Below are 18,843 nucleotides of genomic sequence, written 5' to 3'. Positions count from 1 at the left end.
TACTAACAATATTATATATATATATACTGCACTCAGTATCATTCCTCCATGATTGGGCAAACTCTGCTATATTAACCAAATATCCCAATGTTAGGGTACCTCTAATTCAGTTTTAAATATTTTCCTCATTTATGCAGAATTAATGAGAAGTGGAATGTAGTTCACAGTGAGAACTTCTGGGACAATAAAAGATTGGAACCAAGAAGGGTATCTGCTCATTTTGATGAAAGAAAGAAAGAAAGAAAGAAAGAAAGAAAGAAAGAAAGAAAGAAAGAAAGAAAGAAAGAAAGAAAGAAAGAAAGAAAGAAAGAAAGAAGAGAGAGAGGGAGGGAGGGGAGGGAGGGAGGGAGGGAGGGAGGGAGGAAGGAAGGAAGGAAGGAAGGAAGGAAGGAAGGAAGGAAGGAAGGAAGGAAGGAAGGAAGGAAGGAAGGAAGGAAGGAAGGAAGGAAGGAAGGAAGGCTCTTAGTAGGGCATAGTACCCTAAAGTCCACACTCCAAATCATCGATTTCCTCCAGGGGAACTAATCTCAGTAACCTGGAGATGAGGAGGATCCCCAGGTCCCACCTGGAGGCTGGCACCCCTAATCCCGGGATGCCTGGCAGTTGTTGACAAACCAGAGATGGCCACAGCTTTATCTTATATTTTAGAGGGAAAAAATCTCTGTTAAGCAGTCCAGCCTCCTGCTGCTATGACCAAGATCCAATAAATAAATTCCTCCCAATGATGTAAAACTGGCTGGCCACAGGCCTTGAAATTAAAACCCTGCAGAGATCAATGGCTCAGCTAGCTTTATCAACTTTGAAGAGTGGTAGAGGGCTACGCTTGGCCTGGAAAAAATGCTCCCACAACGGCATGCTTTCCTTTGTCATTCAAAAGGGAAAAGAAGAAGACTGCAGATTTCTATCCTGCCCTTCTCTCTGAATCAGAGACTTACAGAGTGGCTTACAATCTCCTTTATCTGCTCCCCCCACAACAGACACCCTGTGAGGTGGGTGGGGCTGAGAGGGCTCTCACAGCAGCTGCTCTTTCAAGGGCAACTCCTGCAAGACCTATGGCTGACCCAAGGCCATTCAAGCAGGTGCAAGTGGAGGAGTGGGGAATCAAACCCGGTTCTTCCAGATTAGAGTTTGCACACTTAACCACTACACCAAACTGGCGCTCTGTTAACATAGACCTCTGAAATCTGCTTCCTTCTTAACAAGCGCATGAATGAACAGCATCGTGCAGGGCTGGGAGGGAGTAAGGCAAAGAGCATGGTCTTAAAATAAAATTAAAATAATAGTAATAACAAAAACCTGACTCTGGTATGTCATTTGGCAAGAATCGGGGAAATTGGACCTCTACAGCCCGATGCTCTGTGAGCAAGAGACCCCTAATTTCAGTTATAAACAGACATTGTAATCATCCGTTTGGTTGCCAGGGTGCCTGGAGATTCAACTCACACACATCTGCTGTGAGACGTGGGTTTTATCGACCATTTTATAAGAGACTTATGTGAATACTAACAGTCTCAGAGTTACAACAGCACTCTATATCTCTGGAAGAGTGCTAGCAAGAAGTACAGATGGGTTTCCAGCTGCTCCATGTGTGCAGCATCTCGGTAGCGTCGCCAGGAACTGTCCGGGCAAGCGGTTTCCAGCCTTGACCATGAAAACCATGTTGGTAGGCTAACATCATCAGCGGCCATCTCCCTGCAGTGCCAGACTCCATGACAGAGAAGCGAGAGGCTCACGTACTCAGCAGCTGTTACATCTACATAAGGCAATCGAGCTTAGCTTAGGCGTGGATCCTGCCAGACCGCCCAAGTCTTTGTCCAACGGCACCTCAGACAAAGGACTGTGCTAGCCAGAAGAGCAAGAGGAGGAAAACCAGCCTCCCCCCCAGAGCCAGAAATTCTTTGCGTAAATCAGGTGTCACCCTTGGTACCAATTTGCCCCTCTATTGTCACCTTTAGATAAGTTTGGATAGCTTGTTTAATCACCTCCACCCATGCCTTGCCCTAACGGTCATTCTGGAGCCTCTCCTTTTCCTGAGGTAATACACCATGTGACACCGTATCATGCCCCATCTGACCCAACATCATATTCCTTTGCCCTCCTACCCCCCTAAGGGCTTAAGGAAGACCTTATAAGCTCTGACCCTACATCCCACACGTGTACATCTGACAGTACCACATACCCCGCTGTTAGATACGCCCCCGATACCTGATCAGTTGAGGGTCCATTCCCCATCTCCTTTTTAAGAACATAAGAACATAAGAGAAGCCATGTTGGATCAAGTCAATGGCCCATCCAGTCCAACACTCTGTGTCACACAATGGCAAAAAAATTTATACATACACACACACTGTGGCTAATAGCCGCTGATGGACCTCTGCTCCATATTTTTATCTAAACCCGTCTTGAAGGTGGCTATGCTTGTGGCCGCCGCCACCTCCTGTGGCAGTGAATTTTACATATTAATCACCCTTTGGGTGAAGAAGTACTTCCTTTTATCCGTTTTAACCTGGCTGCTCAGCAATTTCATCGAATGCCCACGAGTTCTTGCATTGTGAGAAAGGGAGAAAAGTACTTCTTTCTCTACTTTCTCCATCCCATGCATTATCTTGTAAACCTCTATCATGTCACCCCGCAGTCGACGTTTCTCCAAGCTAAAGAGTCCCAAGCGTTTCAACCTTTCTTCATAGGGAAAGTGTTCCAGCCCTTTAATCATTCTAGTTGCCCTTTTCTGGACTTTCTCCAATGCTATAATATCCTTTTTGAGGTGCGGCATCCTTTTTGAGGTTCATCGCCATTGGAGCCTTCCTCGAAGACTACGATAAGGTAATTATTGCCCTGTTTGTCCATCTTTGTGTTTACCCCTGTCTATTTCAACCCTATCTTTATTAGGGCTGTATGCGTGTTGTGTGACTTTATACCCTTGTATGTTTGCCTTTATTCTATAATAAAACCCCTTAATTATTATATTATATTATATTGTCTCATTATTGGGCAACTTCCAAAGCAGACGCCTTCTGTATAAGTAGGTTTTAGATCTCAGTGAAAGGTTGATTGCCCTCCACTCTAAATTCCCCCAAACCCTATTTTTAGGGCAATTTGCTTAACAGCTCCAGGCATTTAATTTTTCCCTTTGGAGGAGCCGGAGGGAGTTGTGAGCAAGGAAGTGTTGGCGTCTGTCACAACCAGCAGTGTACCAGGCTTCCCGTGGGCCATATCAAAGTGGGGAAAGCAGCAAGATTGAAACCCATCTCCGTCGCAAATGAAGATGGCAGCAGGGAGGGGATTTTTTTTTTCTTCTGGTAATAAACCAGCGAGCTGATCAAGTCACCGGAGACAGCCGTGCCAGCATCAGAGATGCTTCTGAACTGCTCTTCTGCACCGTTTTAACCCTCCAAATCCCATTTAGCCCTCAGTTTCATTTCTCCCTTGTGTGAATCAGACCTGTGATTCTGCATTTGCAATATCCTTGAACCATTAAAATAAATAAATGCTTTAACAACATTAAGAGAGCCAGTTTGGTGTAGTGGTTAAGTGTGCGGACTCTTATCTGGGAGAACCGGGTTTGATTCCCCACTCCTCCACTTGCACCTGCTGAGATGGCCTTGGGTCAGCCATAGCTCTGGCAGAGGTTGTCCTTGAAAGGGCAGCTGCTGGGAGAGCCCTCTCCAGCCCCACCCACCTCACAGGGTGTTTGTTGTGGGGGAGGAAGGGAAAGGAGATTGTGAGCCACTCTGAGACTCTTCGGAGTGGAGGGCGGGATATAAATCCAATATCTTCTTCTTCTTCATTATGCATGCATCAATAAATCAGGCTTGTTCTAAAGGTTCCCAACTTCAGATGGAGCCTTGAGACCATCTGGAATTACAGGTTTTTCTCCACACAGTAGATCTTCTCCAGTTCTCCTGGAGAGAAAAAAAAAATGGCTGCTTTGGAATGCGAATTCTTTATTTTATTTATTTATTTTATTACACTTTATATCCTGCCCTCCCCTGACGAGCTCAGGGCAGCTACCAGCAATTAAAATAACATAAAATCAAATCCTTACAATAAAATCACAATAAAATCCTTAAAACATCTCAAACATATGGAGTTCTAATCCCCAGATGGCATTATTATTAGTTCTTGATCAGCGCTCTTTATTATGATGTTATTAAATGTTTAGTGCATTACATTTCTGCTTGGGTTTGAGTAGGATATCAGTGCTGTGGGATAGTGAGGTACTGGTCACCTCCATTAGATGTTAAAAGCCTGTTTAAACAGTTCTGTCTTACAGGCCTGCGGAATTGTGGCAAGTCCCGCAGGGCCCTGATGATTTCCGGGAGAGCATTCCAGAGGGTAGGGGCTGCCACCGAAAAGGCTCTCGCTCTGGTGGTGGACAGCCAGACATTCTTTGGCCCAGAGATCATCAAGAGATTTTGTGAACTTGATTGTAGTCCTCTCTGGGGCTCATATGGGGAAAGGCAGTCCTGGCCATATAGGGCTTTCAAGGTCATTAAAAATGCTATGGCTTTAAAGGTCTTTAAAATTCTATGACAATACATGGTTCTTCTCATCCCCATTCCCCACCATCCCTAGATGCTACCCCAAAATCTCCAGGAATTTCCCAACCTCACAGGTATCTTTAGGTTTGCCAACCTGCAAGTGATGGCCAGAGATCTCCTGGGATTACAACTGATTTCCAGGTGACAAGAGATCAGTTAACCTGGAGAAAATGGGGAGGGGGGTTAGAACACAAGTTGATCTGCACAGGGGTTGAGTTTGGCCTGAGAATATTTTTGAGGAACGTATGCAGATAAGAACATAAGAGAAGCCATGTTGGATCAGGCCAATGCCCATCTAGCCCAACCCAGCACTTGGTGGCCAAAAGCCGAGTGCCATCAGGAGGTCCACCAGCAGGGCCAGATAATCTAGTGCAGCGGTCCCCAACCTTTTTGGCACTAGGGACCGGTTTTGTGGAAGTAAATTTTTCCACGGACTGGAGGAGGGGGCACAATGATTTCAGGATGATGAAACTGTGCACTTTATTTCTATTAGTTTGGTGTATTAAGTGTGCAGACTCTTATCTGGGAGAACCGGGTTTCATTCCCCACTCCTTCACTTGCAGCTGCTGGAATGCCCTTGGGTCAGCCATACCTCTCGCAGAGTTGTCCTTGAAAGGGCAGCTTCTGGTAGAGCTCTCTCAGCCCCACCTACCTCACAGGGTGTCTGTTATGGGGAGGAAGATAAAGGAGATTGTGAGCCACTCTGAGACTCAGTGTGGAGGGCAGGATATAAATCCAATATTGTCTTCCTCTTACATTATAATATATAATGAAATAATTATACAACTCACGGCCCAATTGCTAACAGGCCACAGACTGGTACTGGTCCACGAACCGGGGGTTGTGGACCTCTGATCTAGTGTTCAAGGAAGTACTTCTTCACCCAAAGGGTGATTAACATGTGGAATTCACTGCCACAGGAAGTGGTGGCGGCCACAAGCATAGCCACCTTCAAGAGGGGTTTAGATAAAAATATGGAGCAGAGGTCCATCAGTGCCTATTAGCCACTGTGTGTGTGTGTGTGTGTGTGTATATATACATTTTTTTTTGCCACTGTGTGACACACAGTGATGGACTGGATGGGCCATTGGCCTAATCTAACATGGCTTCTCTTATGTTCTTATGTTCTTACACTGCACATATATTGTACTTGTGTTTATTGTGACTTGTAAGCAGAGCTTGTGTTTCTCTTGTGACATATGGGAAAGCAGCAGGGAAGAACGGATGACGGATCTGAGAACGAAAGGAGGGGATACTAGGGGTAGTGGGGAATCAGGTCTGATGCCCAAGGCCAGGGCTGGAACCAGGTTTGGAGGGGATATCTGGGCAGAAAGTGCCCAAGGGGAGCCCTATGCCTACTTCTAGGCCACTCTTCTTGCCCACCACCCACCTGCCCCCACTTGCCTGTGCATCCTTCCTCTGCCCTCTCTCAAGCTCTCCCACCACCTGCCATCACAACTGCCCACACTATCTGCATGCCTTTCCCTCCAAGGGTGCTAGAAGAGCCACTGCCATGGCCACTAGTAATGCTTGCACTTTCTACACCACTCACATGTTTTTCTCCAGCATCTCTAGGCAGCATACAAAACTGGGAGCCAAGAAGAAGATGCTGATGATGAAGGAGGAGACAAAGATGATGGAGAAGAAGACAAAGACGGAGGAGGAGGTGGCAAAGATGATGAAGAAGAAGACAAAGACAGAGGAGGAGGAGGAGATAAAGATGATGGAGAAGAAGACAAAGACAGAGGAGGAGGAGACAAAGATGATGGAGAAGAAAACAAAGACAGAGGAGACAAAGATGATGTAGAAGAAGACAAAGATAGAGGAGGAGGAGACAAAAATGATGTAGAAGAAGACAAAGACCGAGAGGAGAAGGTGGCAAAGATGATGTAGAAGAAAACAAAGACAGAGGATCAGGAGACAAAGATGATGGAGAAGAAGACAAAGACAGAGGAGGGGGGGAGGAGGAGGCTTACAATCACCTTCCCTTCCTCTCCTCACAGCAGATACTCTGTGAGGTAGATGGGGCTGAGAAAGCTCTGAGAGAACTGTGACTGACCCAAGGCCACCCAGCTAGCTGCATGCGGAGGAGCAGGGAATCAAGTCTGGCTCTCCAGATTAGAGCCCACTACCCTTAATCACTACACCAAATTGTCTCTCAATGCACCCTCAAGGAGGCAGTGGATGGGTGAGAGGGGAGGCATCAGAGGTAAGTGGGGAGTCAGAAACAGTGAGCCCTGCAGAATCCACGGGCCCTGGCAGATGCCCTACTCTGGAGTATGCTGACCTCAGACCTACTGAGCAGGGGTGGAATTCTAGCAGGAGCTCCTTTGCATATTAGGCCACACGCCCCTGATGTAGACAATCCTTCAAGAGCTTACAAAAAAAGAGCAATGTAAACTCTTGGAGGATTGGCTACATCAGGGGATGTGGCATAATATGCAAAGGAGCTCCTGCTAGAATTCCACCCCTGCTGCTGAGGATCCATTAAAATAGGTAATCGCCACTCCAAGTCTCATTCCATTTACAGCTTCCCCACGTCTGCCTTTGCAGCATTGTTACCTGCTGAATCGTAGGCTTGCTTTTAGCACCTCTCTTTTTTTTTTACAGTGGCCGTCACATGGAACCCAGATCGGCCATTGGGGGGGGGGGGGGAGAGAAGGAAGGAAGGCAGCAATGAACGTTAACTAAGCAAGCTATCTGCTGTTGATAAACAAGCTCATTAGCTCAATTATCTCAGTAATTGATGCTGCCACGGCAAGCCGGAAAGCGAAATAGATCAAAACGGGAGCATCCCCGGCAGTGCATTAAGAAAAAATAATAATAATTATTATTTTTTTAAAAGAAAAAATATAGGAACTGGGGGAAAATTAAAATTGACCCGTGATGGCTGACATGCTTATATTTGGGGAGTTTTGTTTCTGCACAGCTGCTGCTCTTCGAACGGCGCCAGAGGAAACACAGCTGTTAGAACTGAGAATTAGAGCCTCTGCTTTGGAAAACACCATCTTTTTTTCTTGTGGATCCACGGCAAAGAACTTAGAGCATTTCTGCTACATCTCGTTTTGACCGCCTGCTCTGAACTGCTTTTAGTAGACTGACTAGTTTTGAAGCTATACCTTTCTGCTGCACAAAACTCGAACCCTGCCCCGACATAGCATGAGAGCTATTTTAGCCCAACCGTCATTCCTGAAGAAGGAAGATAGCATGTTTTGAATGGAGAAGCAAGCCAAAGCAGGCACTTCATGCTTCCCAGCCAAAAAGGAAAGGTGGACATTCGTAGATTCAAGCTGGGTTCTTGAAAACTTCGTTAGCGAACATATTCGGCAGGAGAACATGCAAATTTCAACAACTTTGGTTCGCTCATGAGTGAAGCCATGGATCTCCTCGCTTTGCCTTGTTACTGTCTGACTTGAGCAGCATGCAAAGCAGCTGTGGAGATTAAAAATCCCTAATTCAATCCATGTTATGAGACTGGTGTTTTCACAATGTGAAAGTGGCCCCCTCTTTAGACTCTCATCTGCTCATATTTGACCAGGGGTGGGATTCTAGCAAGAGCTCCTTTGCATATTAGGCCACACACCCCCAATGTAGCCAATCCTCCAAGAGCTTACAAGGCTCTTTTTTGTAAGCTCTTGGAGGATTGGCTAAATTAGGGGTGTGTGGCCTAATATGCAAAGGAGCTCCTGCTAGAATCCCACCCCTGGTCAAATATGAGCAGATGAGAGTCTAAAGAGGGGGCCACTTTAACCCACTTCATTGTGAAAACACCAGTCTCATAACATGGATTGAATTAGGGATTTTTAATCTCCACAGCTGCTTTGCATGCTGCTCAAGTCAGACAGGCTTTGAAGTTGAGGGAACCACGAGATATGGTCGGGTGGACCCAGTTAGCTTGCAAGATAGAGGATCGCAACAAGATGATCGCCCTCCATAAGAAACAACAAGGGGGCCCCCCCCGAAAGAAGTTCGGGAGAAGACACCTTGACCCAGCCTGGCCAAACGGGCCCCGGAGCAGCTCTTGCTGGAGAAGCATGACCGGAGATCCAAAGCAAAGTTGTGCTTCAAGTGTGTGGGGGGGAAATCACATTGCCAGTGAGTGTCCCAGCAAGCCGAAGGAGCCGAGAACCTCCACACCCCTGAAACCGGAGACGGAGAAGAAGACCAGTGGCCCCGGAGCCCCAACGACTAAGGCCAAGTCAGCAGTGTTGCAGTTCCGGGAAATGATCCCCGAGGAATCCGAGGAGGAAGACGGAGGAGCCTAGCTGTCGGGAAACAACTGAGACCTACTGTGAGGAGCGTGCAACAGCAGGTCAGAGCCACGGCTGTGCCACTATGGGTGAGATTATCTGGAACTTTGTATTATGTACCAATAACACTAATAAACCCTGTTACAAAATGGTTTTCCTGCATTAGAGCCCTACTAGACTTGTGATGTTCCAAAGACTTATTGTCTCCAAGTCTCGTGGAAGCGTTAGGACTAAAAACTGTACCCCTTCAAGAATCCTATGTGTTTGAACAGATGGATGGGAGCCCGATGAAGGGGGAGCCATATAGGATGGGGACTGAAGTGTGTGCCTTGGGGGTGGAGGAACATTGGGAGTCCCGCACTTTCATTCTCGCCCCGGCCACCAAGTTCCAAGCCATCCTCAGCCTGGAGTGGTTGGCCGATCACGACCCGCTCATCCAGTTTACTTCTTAGATCTGCCATTTACTTCTTAGATCCGGTGTGCGAGAGTCACCAGTGGAACAAAGAATGGTGCCCACACACCCCTCCCCGGCCCGAGAAACTTTGTGTCACCAAGGTGGAAGTGCCCTGTCTACCCCCCGAGTATCAAGATTTGCAGGGGGTGTTCAACGCCCAGGAGGCGGATGAGCTCCCCCCTCACAGACCCACTAACTGTGTCATTGAATTGGTGGAGGGGGAGCCACTGCCAAAAGCCAAACTATACTCAATGAGTCACGGGGAAAGGTGGGAGCTGCAAAGATTCCTGGAACTCAACCTGCGTAGGAGGTTCATACGACCCACCAAATCCCCCCACACTGCCCCAGTGCTGTTCAGGAAGAAAAAAGATGGCAGTTTATGACTTTGCACTGACTTTTGTGGCTTGAACGCAATTTCCATGAGTAATGCATACCCCCTCCCCTTCATATGGGATCTCCTAGGGGAGGTGTTCCAAGGTAAAATTTTCACCAAACTTGACCTCCAAGACACTTATTTCCAGGTGTGCATCAAAGAAGGGGATGAGTGGAAAACTGCCTTTAACACATCACTGGTTCAATCTGAGTATTTGGTCATGCCCTCAAAGGGGCCCCGGGAGTATTCATGAACCTAATCAATGAGGTGTTGCACAAGTACCTATATAAGGGCATGGTCTGCTACCTGGATGACATGTTGATATACTCGCAAGACCTGCCCTCACATATCCAGTTGTTGAGGGAGGTGCTACAGACTTTGTATGAGCATAAATTGCTTGCAAAACTGTCAAAGTTCGAGTTCCACAAAATGAAGCTCGACTTCTTGGGTTACCACATCTCCACAGGGGGGCTGGGGATGGACCCAGCCAAGGTACAAGCAGTGGTGGACTGGGAACCCCCTTGAACCTGCAAACAGCTTCAGAGTTTCCTCGAGTTTGCAAATTTTTAAAGGGGGTCCATTAATAACTTTGTCAAGGTCACCCTACCCCTCACAGAACTGTTGAAGACCAAGGGAAAGGGGCTGCAAGCCACAAAGGGTAATTCCAGCCTCCTGTGGACGGAGGAGTGTCAAAAAGCATTCGCTGAACTGAAAGCCCACTTTACATCCGAGCCCTGCCTAATACACCCCGAAGAAAACAAAAGGTTTGTGGTGCAATGTGACGCGAGTGACTTCACCTGAGCCGCCATATTGCTTCAAGAGGGGCCAAATGGTCAATTACACCATTGCGCATACTTGTCCCAAAAGTTCAGCCCAACCGAATGCAATTGGTCAGTGTGGGACAAAGAAGCTTCCACTATCAAACTGGCCCTAGAAAAATGCAGGCACTACCTAGAGGGGGCACAAGAACTGTTCGAATTATGGACAGATCACAAGAATTTAGCCACCCTCATTGCTACCCGCAACCTCAACAATAAGCAAGTACGGTGGGAGGGGCTGTTCCAGCGGTTCAACTTCAAGCTAGGGCACATCCCCGGGAAGCTGAACTTTTTGGCAGATGTGCTGTCCCGCCTCCCTCAACATGACAGCAGGAGGGAGGAGATTATCAACTCACTGTTCATGCCCTCCCAACTCAGCGCATTAGTAACTACGCGTGCACAAAGATGGAAAAGAGGGAAGCCCCCTGACCGGGGGGGGGGGGGCATTTCGGATTTGTGAAAACAATGCATTTGATTCAGAGGCAGTTTTGGTGGCCGGGGTTGTGGAAGTATGTAGGGGAATACACAGCAGGATGCCCCACCTGTATATTGTCAAAAAAGACCGGGGGGGGGTTACCGGCGGGACACTTGCAACAGCTTCCCCTTTCTTCACGGCCTTGGGAATGTATGTCCATGGATTTTATAACGGATTTACCCCCTTCGATGGGGAAAACTGCAATTTGGGTCGTGGTGGACACTTTTCCAAATAGGCCGACTTCGTGCCTTGTAAACAACTCCCCACGGCCAAACAACTGGCCCAATTGTTTATCCAGCACATCTTTCGGCTACATGCTTTTCCCGCCAAGGTGGTCTCCAACCGCTGCCCACAATTCGTTTCCAAATTTTGGTTACATCTGTGCAAACTTGCGGGAATTGAGCAAAGGCTCGGTTCCACCTACCACCCACGGACTGACGGAACGCACCAACGCGGTGCTTGAGCAGTTCTTACACTGCTATACGTCCTTCCAACAGGACAACTGGGTGGCTCTACTGCCCTTTGCAGAATATGTGTACAACAACAGTGTGCATAGCGCCACCAAAGTAAGCCCCTTCCAAGCGGTATATGGATATGAGAGCAAACCGTTCCCTGAACTTGCCCCCCCCCTGCATCAGCCCCCATGGACTTTATGGAATGGTGGCAGGGGATTGCAGGGGGCTGGGCAGTCTTAAGTGAACAACTACAGAGGGTGCAAGAAGTCTATAAGACTCAGTATGATAAAAAAAATACTCTGAACACTCGGACTTAGCAGTGGGAGACAAAGTGTATATTTCAGCCAAACACTTACTTAATGCACAGAACTGTAAGAATTTAGGGTTGAAATACTTGGGACCTTTCCCAATCAAAAGAATTATAAATAAAGTGACTATTGAACTGGAACTGCCAAAAAACCTTAAACATGTGCACCCTTGTTTCCAGGCCAGTTTCTTGAAGAAGGACCCTGGGCCCTCGTATTGGCACCGTCAGACGGACCCACCACCCCCGACTCTGGTTCGTGGTCAGATTCATCATAAAGTGCAGGAAATTCTCAATGCCAAGATCAAACGCGGTGAACTGTTTTATCTTATCAAATGGACTCATTTCCCATTGAGTCAAGCTGAATGGGTCAGCTCCAAAGATACAAACTGTAAAGCTTTAATTAAAGAATTTTACAACAAACATCCCAATAAACTGTGGTAGATAACTCACTGAAAATGTCAAGACAGTGTGCGATTGCAATTAAAAAGGCCAACGCCATGCTGGGAATTATTAGGAAGGGAATTGGAAACAAATCAGCCAGTATCATAATGCCCCTGTATAAATCGATGGTGCGGTCTCATTTGGAATACTGTGTGCAATTCTGGTCACCGCACCTCAAAAAGGATATTATAGCATTGGAAAAAGTGCAGAAAAGGGCAACTAGAATGATTAAAGGGTTGGAATACTTTTCCTATGAAGAAAGGTTAAAACGCTTGGGGCTCTTTAGCTTGGAGAAATGTCGACTGCAGGGTGACATGATAGAGGTTTACAAGATAATGCATGGGATGGAGAAAGTAGAGAAAGAAGTACTTTTCTCCCTTTCTCACAATACAAGAACTCATGGGCATTTGATGAAATTGATGAGCAGTCAGGTTAAAACGGATAAAAGGCAGTACTTCTTCACCCAAAGGGTGATTAACATGTGGAATTCACTCCCACAGGAGGTGGTGGTGGCTACAAGCATAGCCAGCTTCAAGAGGGGGTTAGATAAAAATATGGAGCAGAGGTTCATCAGTGGCTATTAGCCACAGTGTGTGTGTGTGTCCGTGCGATATATATATATATATATATATATATACACACACACACACACACACACACACAGAATGTTGGACTGGATGGGCCATTGGCCTGATCCAACATGGCTTCTCTTATGTTCTTTACCTGCGGGGAGGGGGGCAGAATGTCAAGAGTAATTCCATCTTGTTCCTCTTGCCATATGTATCCAGCTAAACAATACTGTGCTTGTGCTAGCTATGCTGCTTTGATGTAGTTGCTGCTCGTTGCTTATCTGAAGGGAGGATGGTATGTCTGGGAGCTGGCTAGTTGCTATGCAACCAAGGTCATGAACAGGAGGAGAAGCGACCCAAGAACTGATAATGGCATCTGTAGGGATGAGAGCTTAATAGAAACCCCGCGCAAAACCCCGGCTTTGGCTTGATGCGCTTTGGCTTGAATTATAACGGTCAGGGCAAAGGTTTATAAGCTGGGAGAACTGGTGGGCTTGTCAGTTCTGACAACGCGTGTGTATGCCCATGAAGCTGAAATAAAGATCTTGAACTCTACTTGTCTTTTCTTTGACTCTGGGTCTGACTGCTCACCTGGGGCTCTCCTTGACCAACGCCCCCTCCTCCCCCCCCCCAGTCAAAAGCCCAGCAATCCACACACCACCCAAAGTCACATAAGAAGTGGGGAAAAGGTGGCATGGGCTTCTTCAGGGATTAATGAGGGCTGCTGGAAGCATGGCAAAGCCCTGGATGGATGGCTGCCCACTCTCCTAATCCAGGGATTGTTATGTGGCTACACTACTATTCAATGGATAAAGTAGGTGGGGAGGAGGAGGGGAGCCCTCAGAAAGGTTCAGGAGCTGCACTCCTGTAAGCTCCTGCTGAATTCGCCTGAGGGTAGGAATTTGCAAATACTGACTTGGCTTCCTAGCAGACAACACGGTTCCCCCCCACCACCAAATTCAACATTTTGAGTGACTTCCTATTCCGCATGGTGGCAGACTGCTACTTTTAAAGATGAGAGTATTTCACAGCCTCTGCAACAAACTTAATTGAATAACATCTTGCCAAATGAGTCACTCGTTCCTCCCCCGCTCCCAGATTCACAGTAACTGATGAGAAATCTGGTGCTTTCTTGGGGATGCTTATCACCACAGTTGTCGCTCAGCGTTAATATTTGCGGCATTCATCGTTGGCATGGCTGGGAGAAAAGAAATGAGAAAAAAAAGTCTTGGCTTTTGAATGTTATTCTCATCCACCAGAGGAGGTCCAGAAGCAGCCAGTTGGTTTTGAGTTGGAGGAGAAAGGAGACAGGGTTTTCTCTCTCTCTTTTTTTAAAGCAAGTGGGCAAAGCGATTGCCAGGTAAGAATCAGTCTCAAAGCAGCTTACAATTTCCTTCCCTTCCTCTTCCCACAACAGACACCCTGTGAGGTAGCTGGGGCTGAGAGAGTTCAGAGAATTGTGACTGATCCAAGGTCACACAAGCATAAGAACGTAAGAGAAGCCATGTTGGATCAGGCCAATGGCCCATCCAGTCCAACACTCTGTGTCATACAGTTGCCAAAAACCCCGGATGCCATCAGAAGGTCCACCAGTGGAGCCAGGACACTAGAAGCCCTCTCACTGTGCCCCAGACAGAGAGTTCCAACAATACCCTGAGGCTGATAGACACTGATTGACCTCTGCTCCATACGTTGATCCAGTCCCCTCTTGAAGCTGACAATGCTTGTAGCTGCCACCACCTCCTGTGTCAGTGAATTTCATGTGTTAATCACTCTTTGAGTGAAGAAATACTTCCTTTTATCAGCAGCTGCATGTGAAGGAGTGGGGAATCAAACCCGGTTCTCCCAGACTTGAGTCCGCCACTCTTAACCACGACACCACACCAGCGCTCTGATCAGCCATGCCTCAATATTCAACCCAGAAATAAAGAAACTGGAAGCATTAGAGATTCATGATGGACCTGAGGCATGCTTTACTATACAGGAAGACGTAAGATCAATAAACCCAAACTTCCTTGGGAAAATAATATTTTCGCTGAGCGTGGAACACCATCAGTGTAACAAGTAAAGGGAATTCAGAAAATGCGCAATCCACTTCTTGCTAGTTGTGTTGCCAACCCTGGGTTGGGAACAGGGCTCTTTTTCTAGCAGGAGCTCCTCTGCATATTAGGCCATGCCGCCCTGATGTAGCCAATCCTCCTGGAGCTTACAGTAGGCCCTGTACTAAGAGCCTTCTAAGCTCCAGGAGGATTGGCTACATGAGGGGGGCATGGCCTAATATGCAGAGGAGCTCCTGCTAGAAAAAAGAGCCCTGGTTGGGAAACTTTCAGATAATTTGGGGGTGGAGCCGAGGGAGGGCAAGGGCGGGGAGGAGATGGACCTCCATGGAGTCTATCTCCTCCAAAGAATTCCATGGAGTCCACCCTCCAAAGCAGTCATTTTCTCCAGGAATACTGGTCTCTGTAGTCTGGAAAGGATCAGTAATTCCAGAAAATCTCCAGACACCACTTGGAGAATTCACTACCCTAATCTCTGGGCAGTGTTGAATTAAACCCTGTGGAGACCCCTAGGCAGTCAACATCCCAGGGGCCCCCTCGCAAATGATCTCAGAGTTGGAGCACCCTCCCCCCCACACACACACACTGCCTGTGGCCCCCGCTGCAGCCTGCAGGCACCTTCTCCAAAGCCCCTTTGACAAACGTTTTGGGGGAGAAGCAGAGAGAGGCAAACTTGGTGACAACACCAGCATTGGCCACACCAGACAAGTTGGGCAAAGAGCAGCCCAGTTGCTGGCAGCTGGGAGGGCTGCATGCAGGGGAGAAACCTGGGGGGAAAGCCAGCCTGGGGCCCCTAAATGCACGGGGGCCCATAGGTCAGTGCTTACTTGGCTTAATTTTTAATCCAGTCCTGCCTCTGGGCTGGAGGACTGGTAGAGGAAAAGCTGACTCCTTTCTTTACCAACCTGTAGATCCTTTGCGGGGGGTGGAGTCCAGCACTCTCTGAGAACTATGGAGCAAAAATGATCATTTGCAAGTTTTGGGCACCACATTTTACGAAAGTTATAGACAAGAAGAAGAAGAAGAAGAAGAAGAAGAAGAAGAAGAAGAAGAAGAAGAAGAAGAAGAAGAAGAAGAAGAAGAAGAAGAAGATATTGGATTTATATCCCGCCCTCCACTCCAAAGAGTCTCAGAGCGGCTCACAATCTCCTTTACCTTCATCCCCCACAGCAGACATCCTGTGAGGTGGGTGGGGCTGGAGAGGGCTCTCACAGCAGCTGCCCTTTCAAGGACAACCTCTGCCAGAGCTATGGCTGACCCACGGCCATGCTAGCAGGTGCAAGTGGAGGAGTGGGGAATCAAACCTGGTTCTCCAAGATAAGAGTCCGCACACTTAACCACTACACCAAACAAGCTGGAACGGGTCCAGAGGAGGGCGACGGAGATGGTGAGGGGTCTGGAGACCAAGTCCTATTAGCACTGTCAACCCCCCAGTCCAAGCAGGGAATCTCCCACCCTGGAGGTTCTCAACCTGCCAGCCCACATTGGGCTGGTGGGGGGAAACTCCCCCTGTGTCACTGGCGCAATGATGTCACTCAGAAGTGATGTCATCAAAATGGTGGTGCCCATGCGGGGCTGCTCTAGGCGTTTCCGGGGAAACTCTATGGTTTTCCTCGATGCTCTAGCCATTTGGGAGGTAAAACTCAATGGTACAATAGGCACCATAGTGTTTTAACCTCCCAAATGGCTAAAGCGTCTGGGAAAACCATAGAGATTTCCCAGAAACGCCTAGAGCTGCCCTGCATGGGTGCCGCCATTTTTATGTCACTTCCGAGTGACGTCATTTCGTCACACGGCGTGCAGCGCACACATGACTGTCCCCTGCTGGGGGATGAAGAGGACTTGGCAACCCTAAGTCCTATAAACGAAGGTTGAAAGAGCTGGGCATGTTTAGCCTGGAGAGCAGGCGGCTAAGAGGTGATATGATCACCATCTTCAAGTACTTGAAGGGCTGTCATCTAGAAGATGGGGTGGAATTGTTTTCTGTGGTCCCAGAAGGTAGGACCAGAACCAGTGGGTTGAAATTATATCAAAAGAATTTCTGGCTCAACATTAAAAGAACTTCCTGACCATTAGAGCAGTTCCTCGGTGGAACAGGCTTCCTCGGGAGGTGATGGGCCCTCCTTCCTTGGAGGTTTTTAAACAGAGGCTAGATGGCCATCTGACAGCAATGCGGAGCCTGTGAATTTAGGGGGAGGTGCTTGTGAGTTTCCTGCATTGTTCAGGGGGTTGGAGTAGATGACCCTGGATGTCCCTTCCAACTCTATAATTCGAAATATACGCTCCATACCTCTGAAGCGGCAGGCTTGCAGTAACCGGCGCCAAACACCAGATTTTCAAGCGACATCCCAGTTGGATCCGGGCCTGTTTCCAAGCTGCCTTTCCCAAGCCATGAACCTTTCCCTGGACGAGCAAAGCTGGACAGCAAAACCATAACAAAAGAAACAAAGTCAGAAGCATCAACCGTATAGTGTATTCCAAAGACCTCACCCTGCATAACTTCTCTTCTGACCTAAGAACAACAAGGGTTTTTTAATTTATTTTTTAAAAGGCTCATAACATTTTGCTATTTTTAGAATGATTTGATTTTATTTATTCACTTTCTAGCCTGCCCTTCCCACTAATGGGCTCAGGGCAGGGTACAACATAGTCATAACAGAAGGAAGAAGAAGAAGAAGAAGAAGAAGAAGAAGAAGAAGAAGAAGAAGAAGAAGAAGAAGAAGAAGAAGAAGAAGAAGAAGAAGAAGAAGAAGAAGAAGAAGAAGAAGAAGAAGAAGAAGAAGAAGAAGAAGAAGAAGAAGAAGAAGAAGATGATGATGATGATGATGATGATGATGATGATGATGATGATGATGATGATGATGATGATGATGATGATGATGATGATGATATTGGATTTATATGCTGCCCTTCACTCTGAATCTCAGAGCAGCTCACAATCCCCTTTCCCTTCCTTCCCCACAGCAAACACCCTGTGAGGTAGGTGGAGTTGAGAGAGCTCTCCCAGAAGCTGCCCTTTCAAGGACAACTCTCGCCAGAGCTATGGCTGATTCAAGGCCATGCCAGCAGCTGCAAGTGGAGGAGTGGGGAATCAAACCCAGTTCTCCCAGATAAGAGTCTGCACACTTAAGCACTACACCAAACTGGTTCTACCCACATTTCAAACTACTCACATTTAAAACCCCAATCTAATATACAAAAGATGGTGACCAAAATATATATATTTCTTATGTTCAATTCAACGAGGCATATAATCATAACCAGGGCTTTTTTTGTATCAGGAACTCCTTTGCATATTAGGCCACACACCTCTGATATAACCAATCCTCCTGGAGCTTACAGTAGGCTCTGGAATTACAGCCCCGTAAGCCCATGGAGGATTGGCTAGATCAGGGGTGTGTGGCCTAATATGCAGAGGAGTTCCCGCTACAAAAAAAACCCCTGATCATAGCTATGAAAGATGAACGATCTACCAAAGCTCCATCAAGTCAACTGGTTTACAAGTAATATTCTGGGCTTCCTGGTAGGTTAGTTAGGCATTTTTTCGACGAGAAGGGCTGTTACCAGAAGGCAAAGTCCTTGAAAGATAGTTTGTAGACTGTTTTCAAGGATTCTAGAGGAAACTTGCAGGGCATTCAGCCTAAAATGAATCAAAAAAAGGAAGCTAATGTTATATTGACTCTAAAACAGAAGGATAATGACCATCAGCAATGTTAGAAATATTGGGATCTGTCTATTGCTCTGGCTCCTGGTTGTCTGGTAAAGAGTTCAAGAAGGTCAGAAGGGAAAGCAAAGGAGAGAATGACTGAGTAGACATGTAACTGAAAGGGACATCTTCCAGTCAGCAGAGTTGCATATATATCTCTTGGCCTCTGCCCCAAAGGGCCTTATACAGGAGTCAAAATTGTACAAACAAATGTGTAATTTGGTTGGGGTGTTGTTTGTTTCTTTTTCTTTTTTTTTCTTTTCCTTTTGTTGCTTTTGTAATATTTTTGCTGTCTAACTCACTTTATTTCACAGCTATCGTCTTAAGAAGAAGTGAGAACCAAAAAATCATTTTTAAAGACCTTACCCAGTATTATTTCTGTTATATTTGATTATTG

General features: G+C 47.0%; 1 protein-coding gene across 1 annotated transcript in view; it reads right to left on the bottom strand.

The window, feature by feature from the left end:
• The window catches only part of FAM135B (family with sequence similarity 135 member B), a 209,186-nt gene that overhangs the window by 56,908 nt on the left and 133,435 nt on the right, over window positions 1-18,843 (bottom strand). The window contains exon 7 of the mRNA XM_060243091.1: window positions 17,031-17,157. Within this exon, the coding sequence (XP_060099074.1) occupies window positions 17,031-17,157 (127 nt within the window). The remainder of the gene's footprint in view (window positions 1-17,030; window positions 17,158-18,843) is intronic.

This window comes from Heteronotia binoei, chromosome 7 (genome assembly GCF_032191835.1).
Source record: "Heteronotia binoei isolate CCM8104 ecotype False Entrance Well chromosome 7, APGP_CSIRO_Hbin_v1, whole genome shotgun sequence".
Classification (NCBI taxonomy): Eukaryota; Metazoa; Chordata; class Lepidosauria; order Squamata; family Gekkonidae; genus Heteronotia; species Heteronotia binoei.
Note: the sequence above shows the minus strand (reverse complement) of the source record. Positions and strands in the feature narration are given on the sequence as shown.